The sequence below is a fragment of the Pectinophora gossypiella genome, chromosome 23 (assembly GCF_024362695.1).
Source record: "Pectinophora gossypiella chromosome 23, ilPecGoss1.1, whole genome shotgun sequence".
NCBI classification, from domain to species: Eukaryota; Metazoa; Arthropoda; class Insecta; order Lepidoptera; family Gelechiidae; genus Pectinophora; species Pectinophora gossypiella.
In genome coordinates, this window is record NC_065426.1 from 6,460,914 (window position 1) to 6,484,702 (window position 23,789).

General features: G+C 37.7%; 1 protein-coding gene and 3 long non-coding RNA genes across 4 annotated transcripts in view; 1 reads left to right on the forward strand and 3 right to left on the reverse strand.

Annotated features, from left to right (window-relative positions):
• Window positions 1–23,789, forward strand: part of LOC126377506 (structural maintenance of chromosomes protein 4) — a 57,698-nt gene that overhangs the window by 12,752 nt on the left and 21,157 nt on the right. Inside the window, exons 3-7 of the mRNA XM_050025251.1 lie at window positions 18,755–18,931; window positions 19,710–19,814; window positions 20,960–21,147; window positions 21,686–21,826; window positions 22,193–22,361. Of these exons, the coding sequence (XP_049881208.1) occupies window positions 18,755–18,931; window positions 19,710–19,814; window positions 20,960–21,147; window positions 21,686–21,826; window positions 22,193–22,361 (780 nt within the window). The remainder of the gene's footprint in view (window positions 1–18,754; window positions 18,932–19,709; window positions 19,815–20,959; window positions 21,148–21,685; window positions 21,827–22,192; window positions 22,362–23,789) is intronic.
• Window positions 3,777–7,541, reverse strand: LOC126377640 (uncharacterized). Its single transcript, XR_007567941.1, has 4 exons — window positions 7,386–7,541; window positions 6,871–7,139; window positions 5,614–5,698; window positions 3,777–4,209 (listed from the first exon to the last, which is right to left on the reverse strand). It is a non-coding gene; the product is annotated as an uncharacterized LOC126377640 (long non-coding RNA).
• LOC126377630 (uncharacterized) lies at window positions 8,139–11,894 on the reverse strand. The gene is made up of 2 exons (XR_007567930.1): window positions 9,588–11,894; window positions 8,139–8,619 (listed from the first exon to the last, which is right to left on the reverse strand). It is a non-coding gene; the product is annotated as an uncharacterized LOC126377630 (long non-coding RNA).
• On the reverse strand, window positions 14,923–16,757 carry LOC126377635 (uncharacterized). The gene is made up of 2 exons (XR_007567935.1): window positions 16,426–16,757; window positions 14,923–15,554 (listed from the first exon to the last, which is right to left on the reverse strand). It is a non-coding gene; the product is annotated as an uncharacterized LOC126377635 (long non-coding RNA).

Consider the following 23,789-nt stretch of genomic DNA (forward strand, 5'->3'; position numbering starts at 1 on the left):
CTAGAGATAGAAGCGGCCAATCAGCTCGTGACAAAACACTTCAAGACCCCGATACGATCCTTTCAAATATTCTTCGCCCGCCCTGAGCCGAGGTTCGCGCTCAACTGGGCACCCTCAGGCCTGTTGTCTTAAACGTTGTACCGGGTGAGAGCCTTCAGCGCACCCCATTTGTCCGGCAAATAGTTAATGCCATCTGCGGCAAATCTACAATAAGTCACGTCAAAAAAATCTGTAATATTGTATGTATCTTAATAAATAAATAAATTCTCATAATAGAACCAAAAAGAATATTCTTCGCTTTACCATTGTACGAAAAATGCCGTAATCTGCATTTTTTCAGGCTTGCGGATCAAATATAGATAGTTCCCTTGTGTTGTTTGTCTATGCTCTTTCCTTAGGTGTGATTCTCTGAGGTTCTAGCGCGTTGGGGACTGATAAACGTCAGTTTAGTATTTTTTATTCATCATCATCATCATTATCAGCTATACGACACCCATTGCTGGGCATAGGCCTCCCCCAAGGATCTCCACGACGATCGGTCTTGCGCTACCCGCATCCGGCGGCTTCCCGCGACCTTCACCAGATCGTCGGTCCACCTTGTAGCGGGCCTACCCACTGAGCGTCGTCCGACACGTGGTCGCCATTCCGCCCCAGCGGCCATCGGTTCTCCTGGCTATATGTCATGCCCACTGTCACTTCAGCTTGGCTATTCAGTTTTTTTATTATGCAGACAAGATTGTTTAGGCAATAAACTGATAGAGCCAACAGACGTCATAGCCTTTGCCACGATTGCCACGTGGAGAGCACTGTCTTTTGAAGCTGGGGGCTGTGCAGGCCTTGTTTCCAATGATGTCTCGTTCCCGAGAATGTTCCTGGGCACAGGAGTTCCAGGGCATTCTTCTTTGTCTCTTGTACTCTGCTTTTATCTAAGGCTAGGTAATAAAGTTCTTTTTACACTACTTTTAACTCTCTTTTTTTTTCAAGTTTTTTTTTCTTTTTTTTTGCGTTTTTGCCGGGAACGGTACACGACTGTTTGTTTCATGCACTGTATCACTGTGATCTGTAAGATCTAATGTGATCGCCGCCTTATGTTACTAAGGTAATGTCTAAGGTGTAAACATAATTGTAGGTGTACATAATCGACAAATAGGTACAATTTGAAAATGAAATCCTTAATTAAAGTTTTTGTTAGTAGTCAAATATACAAATTAAAAATATAATTGGGACAACACACCAATACGAGCTGCGATTAGAAAGTTTACAAGTTTTGTAAACGGCAAAAATTGATTGAATTTTTTTTTAGAGCCATGAAATAAAGTAAAAATCTAATTTTAAGAAACTGGTCAGTCTTTTAAACGGTCAGTGAGCAATCATCCGAACCATAAACGGAATTCCTATGGGTTTTAAGTGTTAAAAGGGAGCGCTGGTTCGACGAACCGCGTTCAACAAGTGCACCGTATTGTTGAACATATCTCCAGTAGATTAAACTTAAAAAAACCTGTCGCTACGGGAGCGCTCTTCTTCGATGTGGCGAAAGCGTTCGACAAAGTCTGGCACAACGGCTTGATCTACAAGCTTTATTCACTGGGAGTGCCAGACCGTCTCGTGCACATCATACGAGACTTCCTCTCAAATCGAACCTTTCGCTACCGCGTAGAAGGGACGCTCTCGTCACCGCACCCGATACATGCCGGAGTCCCACAAGGCTCCGTCCTCTCCCCTTTACTATTTTCATTGTATACTAGTGACATTCCCAAATCCCCTAATACCGAATTAGCTTTATTTGCGGATGATACAGCCATCTATTCTTCGTGCCGTGGTCGAGTTATGATGACCGGAATCCTCCAACGCGCGGCCAATGCCTTGGGCAAGTGGTTTCGCAAATGGAGAATCGAGGTAAACCGAGAAAAGTGCAGCGGTGTACTTTTCAAAGGGCTATTATAACACGCCACGGTCACGCCGTCAACTTAAAATCATTAAGATGTTTGGCAAGCCGATCCCTTGGGAGGAGCAAGTCAAATATCTCGGCGTAGTCTTAGATAGACGTCTTACTTTCAAGGCCCATATCAAACGTGAGCGCCGCGTTTGTAATGGGCCGTCTTCATTGTCTCCTTAACAAGCGAAGTAAATTGTCCCTTAGGAATAAGGTGAAAATCTACACGACTTGCATCCGTCCGATCATGACCTATGCAGGGGTAGTTTTCGCTCATGCGAGTCCCTCTCAAATCCACCGTCTACAGGTAATACAAAATCGTTTCATGCGGAAAGTCACGGGAGCTCCGTGGTTCCTTCGCAATGAAAATCTGCACATTGACCTAGGTCTGCCACCCATTGCCCAATGGCTCAAATTAGCTTCCAAACGTTTTTTCGATTCTGCTCCGCACCACCCAAATCCCCTGGTAGTTGCGGCTTCCGAATACATCCCGCTTAGGGACGGTACTGAAAAGTATCGGCGTCCGAAGGACGTAATATACGATCCCGACGACCCGATTACTCTAGCCATAGAGGCAGCCAATCAGCTCGCGACACCAAACACTTCAGGACCCCGATACCGACCCCGCCGGCGTGGTCGACGATTTCCCTCATTCAGCGCTTATCGCTATCGACCCACTAGGGTCGATTAATTCTTTCAAATATTTTTCCTCTCAGACGACGCCCTGAGCCGAGGTTCGCGCCCAACTGGGCACCCTCAGGCCTGTTGTCTTAAACGTTGTACCGGGTGAGAGCCTTCAGCGCTCCCCATTTGTCCGGCCAAGTAGTTAATGCCATCTGCGGCAAATCTACAATAAGTCACGTCAACAAAAAAAAAAAAGAACCTCTGTACCGGACTTGTACCAATGAGTTACTAATTTATCCTAAGTGCAGTTTTCACTATACGGTTTTGGTTTGACCATTATAAACGGCGATACGGCTATTACGTTGGTCTAACAGAAAGCTCGGCGAGGTGTGAGTACTTAGGTCATCTCATGTTCAAGCGTTAACTGACCAAAGGACGATGAGCCAAAACGTCCCCCTCCACGAACAGATTTCAGACATATCTCATTCGCAGCGTCTTAACAAGTTGATATTTTTGTTCTATGGCGACTCTCTCGAAAAACGCGGGGTTTAGTCGGAATCCGGTTTTTTTAGTATGATTTTTGGTACTTCCTGCGGGCTTAGCACCGTAAGCGCGCGACTCTTTCTCGCCTGGACGTACATCACCCGTCGCTCTCTCACAGTACTGCACAGAAAAAGACAGATGATCTCTGTCGCGGCGAGAAAGAGTCGCGTGCTTACGGTGCTAAGCCCGCTGGTACATCATTGTCATCATTTTTCGACAAACCTTTTTTTATTTTATTTCTAAACCCCATGGACTTTGAAATTAAAACTAACTGGTAATCTTTTTACAAATACTATACTAATAAAAACACTTCACGTAATAAAGTATCTGTTGGAAGGGGGGACTGGTCTTCGCAGTTGTAGTCATGGTCTTTTAAAAACCACAACGTAGGAGAAATGTGTACAAACAAAATGGACCCTATAAGTGCTTACCTACTATCACCATCATCAGCCCATTAACGTCCCCACTGCTGTGGCACGGGCCTTCCCTATGGATGGATAGGGAGATCGGGCCTTAAACCATCACGCGGGCCCAGTGCGGATCGATGGTTATTTACGACTGCTAATGCAGCCGGGACCAACTATATCGACTGTTTATATTAGTTGTTGTAGATCGGCTATTTAGATGACGAGGGAGATGGGAGAAGAAGAACAAAACTATTGAAATAAAAAAAATATTGCCTGCGAAAATTGTATTAGGATATGATCGTTTTGACGAAAGATATGGGTGAGTGAGAGATATAGGGTAGGTGAGAGATATGGGGTGGGTGAGAGATATGGGGTGGGTGAGAGATATGGGGTGGGTGAGAGATATGGGGTGGGTAACGGGTATGAGTAAAGTGAATGATGTGGGTTGGGTGTTGATGAGGTGGAGTGGACAGTATGAATTCGGCACTGGTTCTAAGTGCGGAGATGAAACGGGTTAACATCTTCCTTTGTGTGCAAATTTGGGCTTGATAGGTGAAAAAAAGTCACAGTCCAAACTGCACTGATTTTCGTACGTCCTCCCATCTGTGCTGCACACTGGTTCGTCGTAGGGCGGACAGCCACACACTGGATATCCATGATCTATATACGACTTTCTTGCTTGGCTTACCACGAATAGTACAGCTACAAACAAAAAATATATATTAATGTGGGATATAGAAATAACACGGGATTTATTTATTTTTATTTTTTAAATTAAAATGGGTTTGCTCTTGACTTCAATTTTAAATGAAAAAATAAAATTTCTTCTATTTTTTTTTATTATATTTTTTTTTGTCTTTACTCCTTTTATTTTACACACTCCTTATATTTTACCCAAATCATTGCACCATCGACTCCCCTTTCTTACTTTTTAAAACTGCCTTACGTCCCATTCATTAACCATCCTCCTTTCATACCATAAACAATCAAATTCCCATTCATTATCCTACCATAGCATTCTCACTTTCCTACATTAATTTACTTTCATGTTACGTAAGAAACCTTTTCTGACGGAGTAACATTGTTTTTTGTTTTAAAAATATCTTAATAGGCACTCCTAAGGCCGAGATTTCCAGACACAATAGTTAAATGATAACGTTTGGATTTAAAAAGGATATTCGGATTTTAAACTTAATGGGGTTATAGTCTAAAATGAGACAAGTTGCAGAAACCGGCAAAGTGTGGGCCGTTCTCGCGGTCCTTAAGCGCCTTGGACAGCGTTCTTCCTGATCTAACAAACATTTGGTAATAAATAACACAATGGTAATAAATCAGAAGGTGTTCTGGAATATTACCATTAGTTTTTTCAAAAGCTGTTTATCACTTTAAGAGTTTTCGACTATGGAAAAAGGATGTAATTTGGAGAAACGGACGAAAGAATAAGCTAATGACTCTGAAGGTGTGTATTTTTAAATCGCGACAAATCTCCTAAACGACGTACGATATTTCATCATCATCAGCCGTACGACGCCCACTGCTGGGCATAGGCCTCCCCCAAAAGAGTCCAGTGCGTGTTGGTGGATCGCCAGAGCTATTTGAGATATTTAATGAGATTAAAATATAATTGATCATGAGACGACCCCAGCTTTCGCATGACTATGAATGATGAAGTGAACTATTTTTAGTGTAGTGAGACTATTTTTAACATGTCGATACGTGATTAAATGATAAATAAGGTAAAAACAATTACATACATATATAAACTCACGCCTATTTCCCACCAGGGTAAGAAGAGACTATTAATTCCATTTGATTCGATCCAGACACACTTGCTTTCTCCACATTCATCCATCGTTTCATAACGCACGCTGGTGCAGAATCGTACTGAACCTTTTCTAAGGACATCTCCAATTTGGTCAATCTACATCTTAGCGTTACTTTCGTAGAGCTAGGAAGCTCTATCTGACCAAACCAACTTAACATTCCTTTCTCAATCTTAGTCACTATATCGTCTTTTACACCACATCTCTCTCTTCACACTGTTTCTCACTCTACCACTCAATTTAACACCGCAGATGCTACGCTGATGATGATACATGTACTTACCCAATATAGATAGTGTTACAAGAAGACGCATTCTTCCGGAAAGTTGCTTCTACTGTTTTATTGCTACAGTAGATATACTGGCAACCTTCAAAAAAAAATTCATTTAGACAATGTAATTTATAATTATTCTTTGTCCTAACAGAAAGCTACCTTCTGTGCCTATTTTTATTTTTGTCATTATTAATTATACCGGGTGTTACTGACATCGTAACGAAAACTTTGAGGGATGATTCAGACCGTGATTCTGAGTTGGAATTTTCCGTCGCAAAAGTATGGGCCTGAAAATAATTAAAAAAAAAGCAAAAATGTTCATGAATTTTCTAAAAGGAAATTCCACTTGTTATCAACACAGAATCGTGTTTTGAATCATCCCCCTCAGTATACGTTACGGTTTCACTAACACCCATATTGTACTTATATGACTATCTGTATGTACTTGTACGGGGTGTACGTAATTAACATCGTAACGAATACTGAGGATTCAGCTCATTATTCGGAGTTAATATCAAGTGGAATTTTCCATAGCAAAAGTATAGAAATTATTAAAAAAAAAACAAAAACAAAAAACATGAATTTTGCGACGGAATATTCCATTTGATATTAACTCAGAATCATGGTTTGAATCATCCCCCTCAGTATTCGGTACGATGTCACTAACACCCTGTATTGATGCATAATAAAGAGTTTAATAAAGCTCGGTGAGGTATGGGTACTTAGCTCAACTTGCGATGGATGTACCTTTGAGTAACTCGATAGTCGTGAGCTTACATTATAGTGTGTTTATTCTTTATTTATTTATATAAAGTGGTAGTGGAGTGGGTACTCAAGAAATATTTCTATTCAAGGAAGCACGCCGGTTCAGGTTAGATCGTACTGAACCTTTTATTAATAGGTACTATAAATTGTGTAATTTCAGATAAATACATTATTTTCTTTATATATAGTTGTGTCTAAAGCTCTGGTAGACAAGCAACTCAGCTCATTCATTTACGATAATAACTTTCCCTCAAATAAACCGAAAATAAAAATTGTTCGGAAAAAAAATATGAAAACAGGGTATTTTTAAACAGGGTGTACAGATTCAGCTCAGTACTTTGTTTTAATTTTAATTTAAAATTTAATGTTATAATAAGGAAAAAATGCTACCAATTTTTTCGTTATTAAATTTTAAATTTAATGTTATAAAACACACATTGGTACATCTCTAAAAACGCCCTGTATTTAGTAAAAGTAAAAATATATGAAAATATAACTTACTGGAATTGTTGTGAACTGTCTCAATATTTCCTTTACAATTCGTATTTATACGCCGATAAAGTACAAATGATATCTTTCACAAATGACTATAATTGAACATTGTCGGCTCATTGCAAAATGTCATAATTTGTAAAAAGGTGATAAGGTGATTAGTACTTTTTAAAACATAACATAATATCACGCTTGCATCCCCAAAGGGGTAGGCAGGTGTATAGTATATTACACCCACTCGCTAGCTATGTTTAAAATAATCGTCTGTTTTATAGTACCTGAAAGGAAGAAAGATAGAAAAAATATTTATTATTATTTATTAACCCTCCGAAAAAAAAAATCATTTCTCGGGAAATAATCCCATACCTGTTCTGTTAAAATGCAGATAAAATTCTATAACATAATTATTATTAATTATATCTCTCTTTGGAGTGAAAATGGCTTCCGAATGTAACTTATTCGTTTAAGAGTTAATTTAAAATTATATAAGAGTTTTAATTGAGATAAGAAACTTCGAACCTTACCTATTTTTTCCATATAAACACGTTGTGCGCGCCTGTTTAAAAACGATCATAAAACGTAGTATTAATGCTGGGAAAAAAGTACCAGTATTACCCATTACAATAAATAATACTTAATGGTAATTAAATGCCCCCGTGGTCCAGTGGTTGAGCGTACGCGTCCCGGGTTAGAATCCCGGTGGGACATATCACAAAAATCACTTTGTGATCTCTAGTTTGGTTAGGACATTACAGGCTGATCATCTGATTGTCCAAAAGTAAGATGACCCGTGCCGCGGAAGGCACGTTAAGCCGTTGGTCCCGGTTACTACTTAGTTATGTAAGTACGTAGTCATTACATGAGTCATGTTAGGGGCCTTTGGCGGTTCAATAGTAACCCTGATACCAGAGTTTATGAGGTTGGTAATCCACCTCAACCCACACGATAGAAGAAGAAAACTGAAAACTACAAGGAAGTGACGGCAAAAAACAGATTTGATGAAAAATCATAATTTTATTAACATTGAAAACTGTATTTAGTAACGTTCCTCCTCCGCATCTCTGGATGTGGTGGAACCAAGTAAATATGTACATAAATAGGTTAGTTTCCAACTAATCAAATCAGTTACTTTTTACTAAACGTCAAAACACGAACTTATGGAATTTGTACGAAAAAGTACACTGACGTTTTCGAAAACGTGTCAAAATGTTGGACTTATTATTGAGTTTTTTATGGTTAAAATTCATTAATAAGTTAAATAGGAAAAAAAGAAAATTATTTTCTTTAGTTTTAGATCTTTCTTTATTTAGTAATCAGAGTTTCATAATTTATCTTGAACCTAGTACACGATCCAATTAATGTTTTGGAGTGGGAAATGAAATAAGCCGGATTTGTGATACTCAGAATATGAGTACGGCGGCGGGATTGGGTCGTAGGAGTAGGATATGGGTGAAAGACATGGGTTGGGTGAAAAGATACCTATGGGTGGTGCAAAAATATGGGTTGGGTAAAAAGATATGGGTGGTGCAAAAATATGGGTTGGGTAAAGTTTGCTTTACCGGGTAAGTTTGGAGTATCGTTTGGGGGATCAGTAGCATTTTCCTCTATGTTGTATTTCGACCTTCCAAGGACTGGAACGGTCACATCCCAACAAGCAATCATTATCGTACGTCTTCCCATTTGTACCGCATACCGGATCGTCGATGGGCGGGCAGCCGCATGTTATACGTTGTGCTACGCACATCCCAAATAAAAATGCTGGAAGAAAAATATATTCATTAATTTTCAAAATTTTAAAGAGCAATCGTAACAACAAGCGTCAAGCGGTCACAACTGCAAATTCTGAAGTAAAATAACAAATAATAAAACCGCCCAAGTGCAACACGCATTCGCGCCTCTCCGCTCCCCACCAGCGGCTGAACTAGGTTTACCTCACCCCCCTCGGTCATACTTTAGTCTTCAATCGTATGGGCGTTAGACGTCACACACAGATGCGCGAGTAGGTTAACGTCTATGTGTAGTAGCTGTGTAAAACAAGGTTTTTTGTACGAAGTGGTCGAGGTGTGCTGGCGCGAAAGAAGCAACTAATCCTTTATTCCCGTCTGTCACCACCAATTCTGCCACCACCAATTCTATCACCACAGGGGGCAGATTGAACTTTTTAGTAAAATTCAAAATTCTAAAATATTTATTTTTCAAAATTGGCTTACAAAGTTAGCGCTTTTTGAACGTCAAAAAAAAATTAAATTACAAAAAAATATTATGTAACTAGCTGTAAAACTACTACCACATTGGAATCTGTAACGCTGAGGGAAAGACGTGGCCAGAAAACCTCCCAGCACAGGGCCCTAGTCCTACTGTTTCATGTTTTCCTTTATTTTCTTTTTTTTTAATCCAGTTTGTATTACATAATTTATAGACTTAAATACAATGGTATTCCAATTACAGTCGGTAGTACCGTCTACCTCCATAGTGGCAGAAGCAACTAAATTTGTTCTATCTGCCACCAGTGGTGGAAACAGTTCAATCTGCCCCCAGTGGTGATAGAATTGGTGGTGGCAGACGGGAATAAAGGGAACTAACGAACAAAGTCTCATGAGGTGAAGATTTTTTTTACTAAGGTCTAATTGAGGTTTAGTAAGTCTGGTACCTATTCAAGCTTTCATATGATTTACCTACAATTTGTATTTATGGAACACTGTAGAAGTTATGTAGTTAATACTCACCAAATATAGATAATGTTATTAAAAGACGCATTTTTCCAGCAGCTGCTTCCAAAGAACTGTGATAAGTTTCGTTTTGCTACTGTATTTATACTATATTGGCAACCTTCAAAAATCCAATACAATACAATATTATTATTATTTATTACACTCACACACAGAAAAGAAATATTTTCCACGTTCGAAGAATAGATTAGGTACAGTAAAATTTATGGACGGCCTTATTAATAATAATGATTTTTATTATTATTTTTATTAACTTTTCTATAAATTAGGTTACCATACTATTATTTATAATTATTTCACAAACAGCTTTTGTAGTCTAGTGGTTGAAGCGTTTGGTTCACAATCTGGATGTCCGGGTTCGTGAAATCGATTTTATGTGGTTTGTATATGTACATACGTACACATACATAAACTCACGCCTCTTTCCCACCGGGGTAAGCAGAGACTATGGAATTCCATTTGCTTCGATCGTGATACACTTCTCTTGCTTCCTCCATATTTAAATAGTTTCATGCACGCCGGTTCAGAGTAGATCGTCCTGAACCTTTTGTTAGGGCATCTCCATTTTGGTCAATGTATGTCCTTCTAGGTCTTCTCTGCCAGCCCTACCACCAACCTTCGCTTTCGCTTCGCTTCGAAAAGTATTTCTGTATAATAAGTCCAAAGATTTTATGCACCTAGGTACTTAAGCGTGTATTTTGCATTTCACACTTATTAAAACACGTGGTTTCGTTTGTTTTCAAGTCGGACTTTTGGAGTTTAGAAGTGAAGTGAAATTGTTGTTTTAAAGCTACGTAAAAAAAAATCTTTTACACAGGTGGTTCGAAGATAAAATTTTTAATTGTTTAAGTAAAATAATCAAATAAATAACTATTTTTAACGGTAAAAAACAATTAACTCATTAATTTATATAATTTAATAAAGCTTAATAATAAATACATTGTAATACATGTCAACATTTCAAAATACGAGTACATATCATTATCGATCTTAATAATAATAATAAAAAGTTTATTTAGGTAAAACCTACGACACACATACTCGTATACAGGAGGAAGCAAGAGAAGTGTATCAGGATCGAAGCAACTGGAATTCCATAGTCTCTGCTTACCCCGGTGGGAAAGTGTTCATTACGCTGGCGGCATTAAGTAAAATAGGTTTATTTTGGTACCTTTTTATTATATTTCTTAGCAAAAGGAATATTGGTTAGAAATGCATATTGCTGTGAGTACAAAATTTATTTTTGTAGGTAACACGAAGATATTGTTGAACAAGTGAATGAATTTGTGTATTTGGGTACTATGTTAAAAGGGATGGTAAATGTGATGATGATATGGAAAGAAAAGTAAAATTGGGTAATTCGGTGAATGCATGCAGTTGTTAGTAGCCAATGTATCTCGCACGATGCGATTCACAATGCAGTACTTGTCTCTACGCTGATGTATGGTAGGCAGAAGAAGCATGAAAGTAGGATTAATGCCGTAGAAATGAGGTCGTTGCTGTTGCGTCGCGTCGTGTTAAATTGAGTGACAGAGTGAGACACAGTGTGAAGAGAGAGATGTTGTGTAAAAGACGATACAGTTACTTCTTAGTCACTTCTTTTTAGTCTTCTTAGGCTCAATCTTTTGAGAAGGGAATGTTAAGTTGGTTTGGACAAATAGAGCGGATGAAGGATAATAGGATTACGAAGGCAGTATATAAAGCGAAGGTTGGTGGTGCTGGTAGAGAAAGACCTAGAAGGACGTATATTGACCAAATTGGATATGTCATTACAAAAGGTTCAGGAAGATCTACTCTGATCCGGCGTGCGTGTATGAAACGATTGATAAATGTGGAAGAAGCAAGATAAGTATGGCAGGATCGAAGCAAACGGAATTCCATAGACTCCGCTTACCCCGGCGGGGAATACGCGTGAGTCTATGTGTATGAATATCTAAGATATCATTTTCATGCAGTACATTTGCACTCAAACCTAAACATCTGAAAACCACAAGGAAGTGACGGGAAAACAAAACGATTTTATTGATAAAGATATTTTATTTCCATTGAGAAGTGTATTCTTTAATCACATTGCATCTATGTTTCACGTCACATTATTCGGTGGCGATACGGTTGTGTTCCGTCTCCGCTTCTCTGGACGTGGCGGAATCAAGCAATGAAGTAAAGGAAGTGAAGGTTTTGGAATGGAATATGAGTGGAGAACATGGGTCTGGTGAAGGATAGGTACGGGTACGGCAAAGAATACGGGTTAGGTAAAGCAAAGGATATCGTTTGGGTGCTGAGTATGAGTAGAGATGGATCTATTTAGCATTTTCCTTTGTGTGCCAATTTGGGCTTGATGGCTGAGCTACGGTCGCATCCCAGTTCGCACTGATTGGGGTACGTCTTCCCATTTGTACCACATACTGGATCATCGATGGGCGCACAACCACATAACAGAACTTCTTCTGCCAGGCCTACCCCAAACAGGAATACTGAAAGAAAAAATATTAATTAATTTTCAAACTACTAATATGTATAAATGTTAAATCTTCTTCTCTTCTACCGTGTGAGGTGGATTACCAATCTCAGCAACCCTGGTGTCAGGGTTATTATTGAGCCTCCAAAGGCTCCTGACATGGCTCATGTAACGATTACTCACTTACATCAGTAAGTAACCGAGACAAACGGCTTAACATGCCTTCCGAAGCACGGATCATCTTACTTTCGGACAATCAGGTGATCAGCCTGTAATGTCCAAATTAGATTAATTAGTTTGGACATTCACTCCGGATCGCTCAACCACTAGACCACAGAGGTCGTTAATGGTTACGTTAATAATTAATGTAAAATAAAAATATAAATAATTGCTGAATTTATACACGAGGGCGATACCCTACTATCACCCACCCCTTTCTATCTCTGGACTACTACTTGAGACTATTTTTTGTGACACTATATACAGGGTGTTAGTGACATCGTAACGAATACTGAGGGGGATGATTCCGGCGATGATTCTGAGCTAATATCAAGTGGAATTTTCCGTCCCAAAATTTACATTTTTTTTTATTATTTTAGATTCTATTCTTTTGCGATGGAAAATATACTGACTCAATATGAGCTGAATCATCCCTTTCAGTGTTCGTTACGATGTCGCTAACACCCTGAATAATTTATTTTTTGTACTCACCAAATACAGACAATATTATAAAAAAACGCATTTTTCCCAATAGCTGCTTGTACAATACTGTGATAAGTTTTGCTTTTCTATTGTATTATATACTATTCGCAACTTTAAAATAACCAATAAAATACAATGTAACATAAATATTATTTTACACACTAGCTTATGACCGCGGCTTCGCTCACGTTAAATTCGGATTAACACCTTTTCCTAATGCACCAATTTTTAGTTTCCTACCTTAAAAACTGCGAAAAGTCCCACATACAATTTTACAGCCTCTTTGAAAGGGTTGTGGTCGATTTCCAAAAAATTAAAATGATGCTATTTTTTTTGACAATAATAGTCCGCATACCAATTTTTAGCTTTCTACTTTGAAAATTGCGGAATGCTCCATACAAACTTCCACCCTCCATTTTGGGAAGTGGGAGGTTAGAAAGAGACAAAACGTAACCTGTGTCACTCTCTATCTCTTCAACTGTCTCCACTTGAAAAAAAAAACACGTCAAGTTTGTTGCTCCGTTTTACCGAGAAAGACGGACAAACAAACAGACAGACACAATTTCCCATTTATAATATTAGTATGGATACATTCATTTTAATTTTATTACTGTGTGTGGCACGGAGATGAAATATTTTACACATTCACAGTCTTATTTACGCTAGTTTACTAAGAAATTGGTTTGTATTATTACTTTTAGTAGTAGTATATTATTTTAATGATGGATTACTGTACTGTTCGCAGATGACACTTCTTTCATATTTACAATTGACAGAAAGGTAAAGGAAAAGTAAACGAAGCAAAAAACGCCCTGTCGCAGGTTCTGAGTTGGTTTACAGTAAATAATGTAGTTCTGAACACTAATAAAACGAAGTGTATTAAATTTGTTTTACCTAATGTATATAAATTAAGTAATAACATTAAAATTAATTAACAATGACAAACTAGATTTTGTGGAACCCCCTGTTGTCTTAGGAATTACTTTAGTTTCAAAACTTCAATGGGGCCCACATATTGCCCACATATTGTCGGCTGACCTAACCTGAAGATTTGACAGAGCCGATTTTTACAGAAGCGACTACCTGTCTGACCTTGCAACCCGCGAAGGGAAAACCAGTCACGTTAGGTCATATACCTCTGAAAATGCATTTCTCGGTAATGTGGGCTTCCTTACGATGTTTTCCTTCACCGCTGAGCACGTGATAATAATTTATGATCCAAACATGAATTTGAAAACAAATTCGACAATCATTGGTTTAGGCTTGTGCTGTATTCGAACATGCGACCTCACAGTGACGGGCAAGCGTTCTACTGGGCTACCATGGCTCTACGGTGGCTTTCTATCATCATCATCAATTTAAGAGCCACGTTCTTGTCGGTGCAGCATTTTCCATGCTACTTTTTAGGGAAAAATAGGGCAGTGGTTTCCCTCTTGCCTTCCGCCCCGCAGTACTCTGTCTGACGCAAGTGGGATGGCACCCAGAGTAGTCTATTACAAAGCCATACTAGAACTCTTGTCCTCCGCCTCTAAATAGTACTGACAGTTACTGCTGCCCTCTGGCTTTCTATAAATGAATAAAATCCGCATAAAAAATGTTTTTTTTTGTAGATACCACCTACCACTAGGTAAGGTGTGTCTGCATGGTGGCAATACGACATAGCAACTTCTCTTATGCATTGATATTTAGAACGTTTATAAATAATTCCGGTTCTGTTAACAAGTCTGATTTTATATGTAATTTTATAATTAATCAAACTTTATTAGTTAATATTTGTGCATGTTGTTTAGGTAAAACGTGGTGGGGTTACTTAGCTACATTTTTATTATATTCGTCAGTTTGAGGTTTTTTTTTATTTAAATTATAAATAACATTGTTCGACTTGTCATCGACACGAAAGAAGAAGAAGAATATGAGCTTCGATTGGTATAGTATGTTTTACCTGAAAACTATTAGTTTTAGGATTTGGTGAAGTCAACATTCTCTGCAACACATCGCACATCTAGTTCTTAAAAGTCGTAAATGTCAAAAAATCTGAAATTGAGTTAACTTAGTAATTAACGTAGATATGGCAAAACAAAAATCGTTAAAGCGCTCTACTGTAAAATTTAAAAAATTACATTTATGACTGTGAAGTGAACTAAAAATAATTTAAAACAAACTACAAGGAAGTGACGAAAAAATAATCATGTAAATTTTATTAAAATTTTGATATTATTTCCATATTTTATTTACGTCACGTTATTCGTTGGTGATTCAGTTATGTTCCTTCCCCGCGGCAGAACCTGTTAATGATGGATAGAATGGAGGTTTTGCAGTAGGATATGGGTAGGGTGGTGGATTTGGGCTGGTCGTAGGATATGGGTAGGGTGGCGGATATGGGCTGGTAGTAGGATATGGGTAGGGTGGCGGATATGGGCTGGTAGTAGGATATGGGTAGGGTGGCGGATTTGGGCTGGTAGTAGGATATGGGTAGGGTGGCGGATATGGACTGGTAGTAGGATATGGGTAGGGTGGCGGATATGGGCTGGTAGTAGGATATGGGTAGGGTGGCGGATATGGGCTGGTAGTAGGATATGGGTAGGGTGGCGGATCTGGGGTGGTAGTAGTATATTGGTAGGGTGGCGAATAGCCCGTGCATTTTCCGTAATATAGAAAGTGAGGCGCGGTATAGTCACAACTCATGATACATCTATTTATGTATGTTTTCTGGTTCGAGCCGCATACTGGGTTATATTCCACCGGACAACCACATGGTTTTGGAGGCTGAGAGATACTTCCAAAACTTACCCCAATAAGGGCTGCTGAAACAAAAATTTGTAATAAGTAGGTATTCATTTTAAATTACAAAAGCTTAATTACGTAACCTAAAACATAAACACCATATACGTATATGCTGGGCATTCCACTGGGAAAATTCCACTTGATGTCAACTCAGAATCATGGTCTGAATCATCCCTCTCAGTATTCGTTACGATGTCACACCCAGTGCAAGTGCATACTGGTAGCCATACAAATAGGTATGGGTGTTAGTGACACCGTAACGAATACTGAGGGGAGTGATTCAGACCTTGATTCTGAGTTGATATCAAGCAGAATTTCCTGTCGAAAAATTAATGAAAATGTTTGTGTTTTTTTAAATAATTTTCACTAACAAACAATCCACCTAAATAAAACCGAAATAAATAAATAAATAATAGTAATAACTTGGGCTACATCTCCATCTTATTTCCAGGGACAGACCGTTGTCTGCAAGGGTTGACGAGAGACCCAATATCATAATGGTGAAGTAGGGTACTAGTTGGTCTAAAATTGGTCCTTATGATTGTTTCAGTTTAATATACCGACATGTAATTGTCATTTGTGTAATTGACACCGTAACGAATACTGAGGGGGATGATTCAGCTGATGATATTCAATCAATATCAAGTGGAATTTTCCTTCGGAAAAGTGTGGAACTGAAACTAATTAAAAAACAAAAATAACATGAATTTTGCTATGGAAAATTCTACTTGATATCAACTCAGAACGATGGTCAGAATCATCCCGTAAAGTATGGAAAATTCTACTTGATATCAACTCAGACCGATGGTCAGAATCATCCCCTAAAGTTTTCATTACGGTGTCACCAACACTACGTAGGTTTATTTTTATAGAGGTAGCTTATATACTTACCAAATGCTATAGGGATAAGCATTTTTCTCAACAAGTTACCCAGTACTGTGGCAGTTTCTTTATTGGCGCCAGGTTTTATACTTTGTCAGCCTTCAGTAACCAATTCATTAAGGACCAATGTTAATTAATATTTTCACACGTTTCTTATTTTTGATTAAAATGCTCTGAGCAATGGTTTTTCCGGTTCGACCGTTGATATAAAACTACCTAGATACTGCACTTAGCGCTTGTTTAGATATAAATTGGTACACAGCGGTATATAGATTCAATATAATCGTGTCAAATTAAGAAAGTACGCCATCGTCTCATTACTTATATTAACGCGTGGTGCTTCGTAACGCGATCGGGTTTTACTATGCCTCGGATTGACCGATTTTCGGAACACGAAAATAATGGAGTAGACTTAATACTTATTTTTTTAGTGTAATAAATTATGAAATTAATAATTTTAGTTAGTTATGAATGATAGCGTGAAAGTGAAAGGAATAGTGTTGTTGAAAAGGTTTTTTTTAATCTAGTGGTTTTGAACTTAAGCGGCTAATAAAGAAACTAGTCTTAAATGTAAGAACAGGCCAAAAGCAACATTTTTTAGTTAGTAGTTTATCAATGGGTTTGACCATCAGTATGGTGATTGAAAACTGAAGTCATAATTTTCTTGAGTTGGCTATTCTAAGTAGTCATAACATTGTTTCTTTAGATTTATGAATTTGTACACCCATTAGCTGGAATTATGAATTGCATACAAATAGGTACCTACATCGTAAATAAAAATTAATGACCACTGTAAGGAGTTACATATAACTATATAACATTGATGTTATAAGAATGATTTTGTAAGGAAAAAACGTACTAATATTTATATAGAATCATTATTATGAAGAATGACATCAGAAAAAGTTGAAACATTTTTAAAGTGACGCAAAAACATGCCAAAATTGTCCATTTTGAAGCTTTTTAGAATTAAATTGAAAATTGATTTTTAACAATTTTAAGTTTTTGACGATATCTCTAAGCATTTTTTGTTTTTGTTTTTTGTGTTGTTTGAAGTTATTGTAGGTATAATATTACTGGCGTCTTCTAATAATAAATATTATAGTCTTCTTTCGTTCCAGTTCCATTTCCTTTGCGTCTTTGACTCCTTGACTTTGACCCTTTTTAATTTTGACATAACATACCCTCACGACTATATCTTAATTGGGGTAGTCAGAGGTACATCCATCGCTAATAAGCTACAAGTGCCTAACCGGCAATTGCGTCACAATCGTCTGCTTCATGTTCCTCAATGCCGCACCAACTACCGACGTAACAGCTTTTTGCCTCGTGCGACTACGACGTACAACTATTTAACATTTTGAATAGTTCTGAATACGATTTGTTTTTCAGCAGCGCTGGTTCTCTTAGAACCTCGCTTATAAATAACTATATTAAAAAATAGCAATATTATTATTGGTTGTAGTAGTAGTATTTTATTTTGTTTAATGTTTGTACTTTTATGGCTTTGCGCATGTCTTAAAATTGTATTTTCTTCTAATTGCTTTCATTTTATTTTTTCTCATATAGTTAAAATTTATTTTCAATCATCTGTGGTAGCTTGTAATTGGCCAATAGTTATTATTAAGTTGCTTATATTGTAAATAATGCTGTAAGCTTCCCTAAGACAATTAAAATTAAAAAAATAAAATCGCAAGATGAACTAAGTACACACACACAGAGCTTTCTTGCAGACCAATGTGATAGGTGGTGAGCCTTATCACCCTCTATAATGGTCGATCCAACTGTGTTAGTGAAAACTGGGGGGTTAAAATGGCCACATCGAAGCAATTCATCTATATTGCTATTTGACATTTGTTTGCATTGCGCACTTACTTTTATATGCGCAAATTCGATGTGGCCATTTGAACCTCCCTGCACTTAAGATAAATTAATAACTCATTGGCGCATCCGCCTCCGTGGTCTAGTGGTTAGAGCGTTAGGCTCAAGATCTGGAGGTCCGGGTTCGATTCCCGATGGGGACATTGTCGAAATCACTTTGTGAGACTGTCCTTTGTTTGGTAAGGACTTTTCAGGCTTGAATCACCTGATAGTCCGAAAAAGTAAGATGATTCCGTGCTTCGGAAGGCACGTTAAGCCGTTGGTCCCGGCTATTAGCCGTAAAAACACCTCCACCAACCCGCAGTGGAGCAGCGTGGTGGAGTATGCTCCATACCCTCTCCGGTTGATTGAGGGGAGACCTGTGCCCAGCAGTGGGACGTATATAGGCAGTTTATGTTATGGCGCATGTCCGGTATCTGCGCTCCCCGTTTTAATGTTTGATTTTTTATTGTTATAGGAGGGCGAAGAGTTCACAGTGGTCCCCAACAGTGAAATAGTGGTGTCCAGGACAGCATTCAAGGATAATTCCTCGTTCTACACGTTGAATGGACGACGGGTTCAGTTCAAAGAAGTGGCAAAAATGTTGCGCTCCCATGGAATAGACTTAGATCACAATAGGTTTTTAATTTTGCAGGTAAGTTTTTTGAACAAGAAAAAAGGATTTCATTTGAAAATATACGTAATATAAAAATTACAAATAGCGTTACGCTTATGTTCCCGAAGGCAGAGGTGTATAACTGTATACTGTACTCGTATATTACATACAGTCATGAGCAATATCATGTACCCACTTTAGAACCCTGTCGCTCTATCATATTTGACATTCAAAGAGACTTACGGTTTAATTTGACAAACAAGTTAATGTGACATGGTTTCAAAGTGTATACGTGCTCGTGACCGTACACCCACTCCACGCCAGCTATCTTTAAAACCCATGTAGGTAATACGGGACGACCACCCACGTGATATCAAATTACCTACAATCCAAAGTTATGAAGACATTTCTGTCTAAACTACTACTTTAAAGATTTGGTGCTGACACCAGTAGACACTAATTTTATTTTAACGTTTACCTGTCATTTACTTATCCGCCGAAAGAAAATGGACGGGACGAGTGGACAGAACAAAATATGGAACACACGTCAGGAACAATCTCAAAATTTTACATTGGTCAATAACACGACAGAATTAAGTTGACAGCATCTCGTTTGACGTCATATCGGTGAGATGCTTCTTTGATTCGCTCGGGTTCATTCATTACAAAATGAACGGCTGTCAATCATCCGTCCCTTTCCATTTTGCCGGATAAGAAAATGACAGGTATACAATAACTTAAATAAAAGTAGGGGGTCTCTGCAGGAATGAGGGCCTATACCTGTGGAGAGTATTTAATTACTATGTTTTTTTTTCAGGGTGAAGTAGAACAAATAGCTATGATGAAGCCTAAAGGCCAATCAGAACATGAATCTGGCATGCTTGAATATTTAGAGGATATTATTGGTACATCAAGATACAAGGTAACACTTATCTTTTAATGAGGGATTTTTTAGACCACGTTCATAAAAAACAACATAGATGGCGTTGTTGTTGTTGATTGGCTGCTTCTCTTCCCGGGCATGTCGTAAAAACTGACAGAGGGATTGTGTCCTCTAACATGATGGACTAATGTTATGGGCGATAGGCTGATCCCTTATCACCATAAGGTTCATCATATCCATCTTTGGACTTCGTATCAACAGTGGCTGCAAGTTGTCTTTGATTACTTGTGGCTCTGCCCACCCCATTAAGGATTACGGCCGTGAGTTTATGTATGTATGTATGGCGTTGTACAGATTTTCCTTCGTTTAACCTTCCTTGGGCGGGAGGCAAGAGGGAAACCACTGCCCTATTTTTCGGAGGAAAATGCTACACCGATAAGAGCGTGGCACTTAAATTGATGATGATGAACCTTCCTTAGGGATAACAGACATGCATTTTTTATCTTTGTTTTTGGATATAAATGATGACCCTTTTTATGACACCCAGGCACAAATTCCATCCCTTATTATTCTGATCAAAATAAAGACTAAATATCAAGCAACAATTATTTTTATATGTCCTTCTGCCATTACATAACATAACATAACAAATACTTTATTGCACAAACAGGAAAAAACAAAATACAAAACAAAAGAGAAATAGAATTAGTACAATAGGCGGCCTTATTGCTAAGTAGCAATCTCTTCCAGGCAACCTTTAAGTATAGGAGATATTGAATATTAAGTAATATAGCGGGATAGTGCAGCATGGGAATACTTGTGCATATAAAAATAAATACACTTTCGACTACATAAACTACATAATAATAATACACATAATTATAATTGTTATAATAAATAAATATCACTACTTAAACTACTACATATACTATGGAAGAAAAGGAGTAGATAGATTACATAGTATTTTGGAATAATAATGTACCCGAGTAATGAGAAAATAGGTAATTGTCACGTTAAAGCTGTACAACGCCATCTATATTGTTTTTGGTGAACGTAGCCTGGAAAGTCCCCCATTGCAATGCGTAGAAAGGTGGTCGTGGATGTCCTAAAATAAAAGGGCCGCACTCAGCACAATAATACATATAATAGTCGTGAGTTTATGTATGTAAATTTGAACCTTTCAGGAACCTATAGAAAAGCTCTCGATAAAAGTGGAAGAGTTGAGCGAAATGCGCAAAGAGAAGTTGAATAGAGTCCGGTTGGTGGAACAGGAGAAGCAAAAGTTGGAACAACCAATGAGGGAGGCTGCTGAACTGATGAGCCTCACTAACGTGACCCTGCGGACGAGGAACATGCTCCTACAAAAGTATATGTACGTACTTACTCCTGACTACAAATACCACAATAATGATGCTGATGAGGTTGGTACTCCACCTCACAACCCACACTATAGAAGAAGAAGAATACCACAAATACAAACACCTCTACAAATACTTTCACAACTACAAATACACAATAACACACAATACAACACATTTAATAATGCTGTTATTGTCTGGTTTTTGTGTGTGGCGCTCTTTTTTAATAAACTATTTCTATTCTATTTAAACTACTACAAACAACACACAAACAAATACAAATACTGCAAACAAACAAATACTTCAAAAACAACAAACAACAACAACAACCAAACTTCAAATACTTCTTTTTACTTACCTATACATATACTTCTTACCTCGCTATCTTCTTTTTACATGTTGTCTATCTAAATAAATAACAAAAGAAAACGGAACAAAATGATAGGATCTTCTATCGTATGGATTATGAGGTTATCCATCACCGGTGCTCTTTTAACAGCAATTTTTGTAGTATCGCGAGGGAGCCTCAATTTTATAGTATTATGATTTCAGCCACGAAACCCACAAAATAGTGGAAGGGAAGGAGAAAGAAATGGTAGAGTTAAAGGAAAACCTCGGCAAAATTGACGAAAAGTTGAACACCATCAAAGAAGAGCTGCAAGAGAAAACAAGTGTATTGAAAGCGGGTTCTAAGTAAGTATCTAAAACGTTCATTTTCCTTGAGATCAGGTAGAATATTTCTTACACAATTTAATAGAATACAAAAATAATTTCGTTTTTTTTTCCACTCCCTTTTCATCCCCTTGTGGGGTAATTTCCGGGATAAAAACCACCCTATATGACAAATTCTGGGTCTCAAATTATCCGTCCATATAAACATCGGTTATTGCACGCGAGCGGACTTTATGGTTTTCCACCCCCTTTTCATCCCCTTAAGGGGTAATTTCCGGGATAAAACCTTGACTCTCAATCTATCTCCGTACGGAATGTTATGTAAATCGGATCGATAATAACTGACGCCAGGGTTTTTGTGACATAATTTTATTTTCTATTTCATAGAAAATACGAAGACCTTCAAAAGAAGAAAGAAGAAGTAACAGGGAAGCTACAGGGATGCAAGAAGAAGACAGTCTCGACTCAAGCTGATATCACACAGGGGAACAAGAAAAAGAAGAATTTGGAGCAACTTCTAGAACAAGAGAAGAATAAACTAATTGATTTGGAATTGGTAAGTAAACTAATTGATAAACTAATTGATTTGGATTGGTATTGGTAATTCATAGTCAGTTCAGAAATTGTATCATTTATTGTTAGACTTTTAAAATCCAAACGCCATTTTTTAAGTATTGTGTGGACACCTAGGCTAAAGCCCTCGCGACATGGCAACCCCGCCGCGCGCGTGCTTCGACCAATAGCTGAATGACGTTTATCTAACGTAGATTGCATAAGCTCGATTAGCGCGATAGGATTCTCATCTCGTTGGTATGCTACCCTTTTGCGGTGTGCTGTCAACTTAATTGTATCGAGTTATATGTCAAACGTTATTGAATAAAGCGGCCATTATAAGTATTAATTATTGACGATGATAATTTAATAATTATAACTGTTATTTAATGCATTTATTATATTATGTACACCTATTAACAGTTTAACAGACCTATCAACATAACAATGATTGATTGATTGATTTCTTTTTATTCTCCTCTCAGTAAAATTATAAAATTAATTTAATCTGCAAGTGACTTCGATAAGTAAATTCCTTTGATATCGATTTAAATATATATACCAAATGAAATAAATCATAATATAGAATGAAAGGAAATTAATTTATTTCTAATAGACGCCATATTACAGACGTCGACATAAACAACACATTCAATAAGTAAGGTGTAATTTTATAAAAAAATGTTAATTAATTAATTACGGTAACAGCATAAATCACTTTTAATTAAATTCGTTGCGTATGCAAGATTAACCGTTACTATATTGCGCAATTCATATGTAATCAAAATACTAGGTTTTCACCAGCGTCTCCGTCTTTTTTTCCGCCCCTTTTCATCCCCTTAGGAGATGATTTCAGGGGTAAAAACTATCCTGTTCTTTCCTGGGTCTCTATCTCCTTACAACATTTTGACAAACCGGGTAAAGTGTGAAAAAGTAACAGACAGACAGAGAAACAAAGTTACTTTTGCATTTTTTCATAATATTTTTTTACTTTATTTGGGTCATAAGGTATTAAAAGAGTTAATTGCACAACCTGTACCGACTCTTCTTCTATCGTGTGGGTTGTGAGGTGTAGTACCAACCTCATTAACCCTGGTGTCAGGGTTACCTGTACCGACAACCACAGATTACATTTATTACGTATATTGGAAGTATGCATGGGTTCTACTTGACTACTTATTATTCTATGATGTCATTCCTCATTATAATTATTACTGTGTATGATTGATTAGTTTCATGCGTAACCCGTAATAGTAAAGATTAGTTTGCTTTCTTTAGATCTAGCCATAGAGGCTAATTAGTTCGCGAAAACAAAGACTGACCCCGCCGACGGATTCGCTTATTCTGTGTTTATCGCTATCGGCCCACTAAGGCCGATTAAACATAACATAAAAATAAACAACCTATATACGTCCCACTGCTGGGCACACGC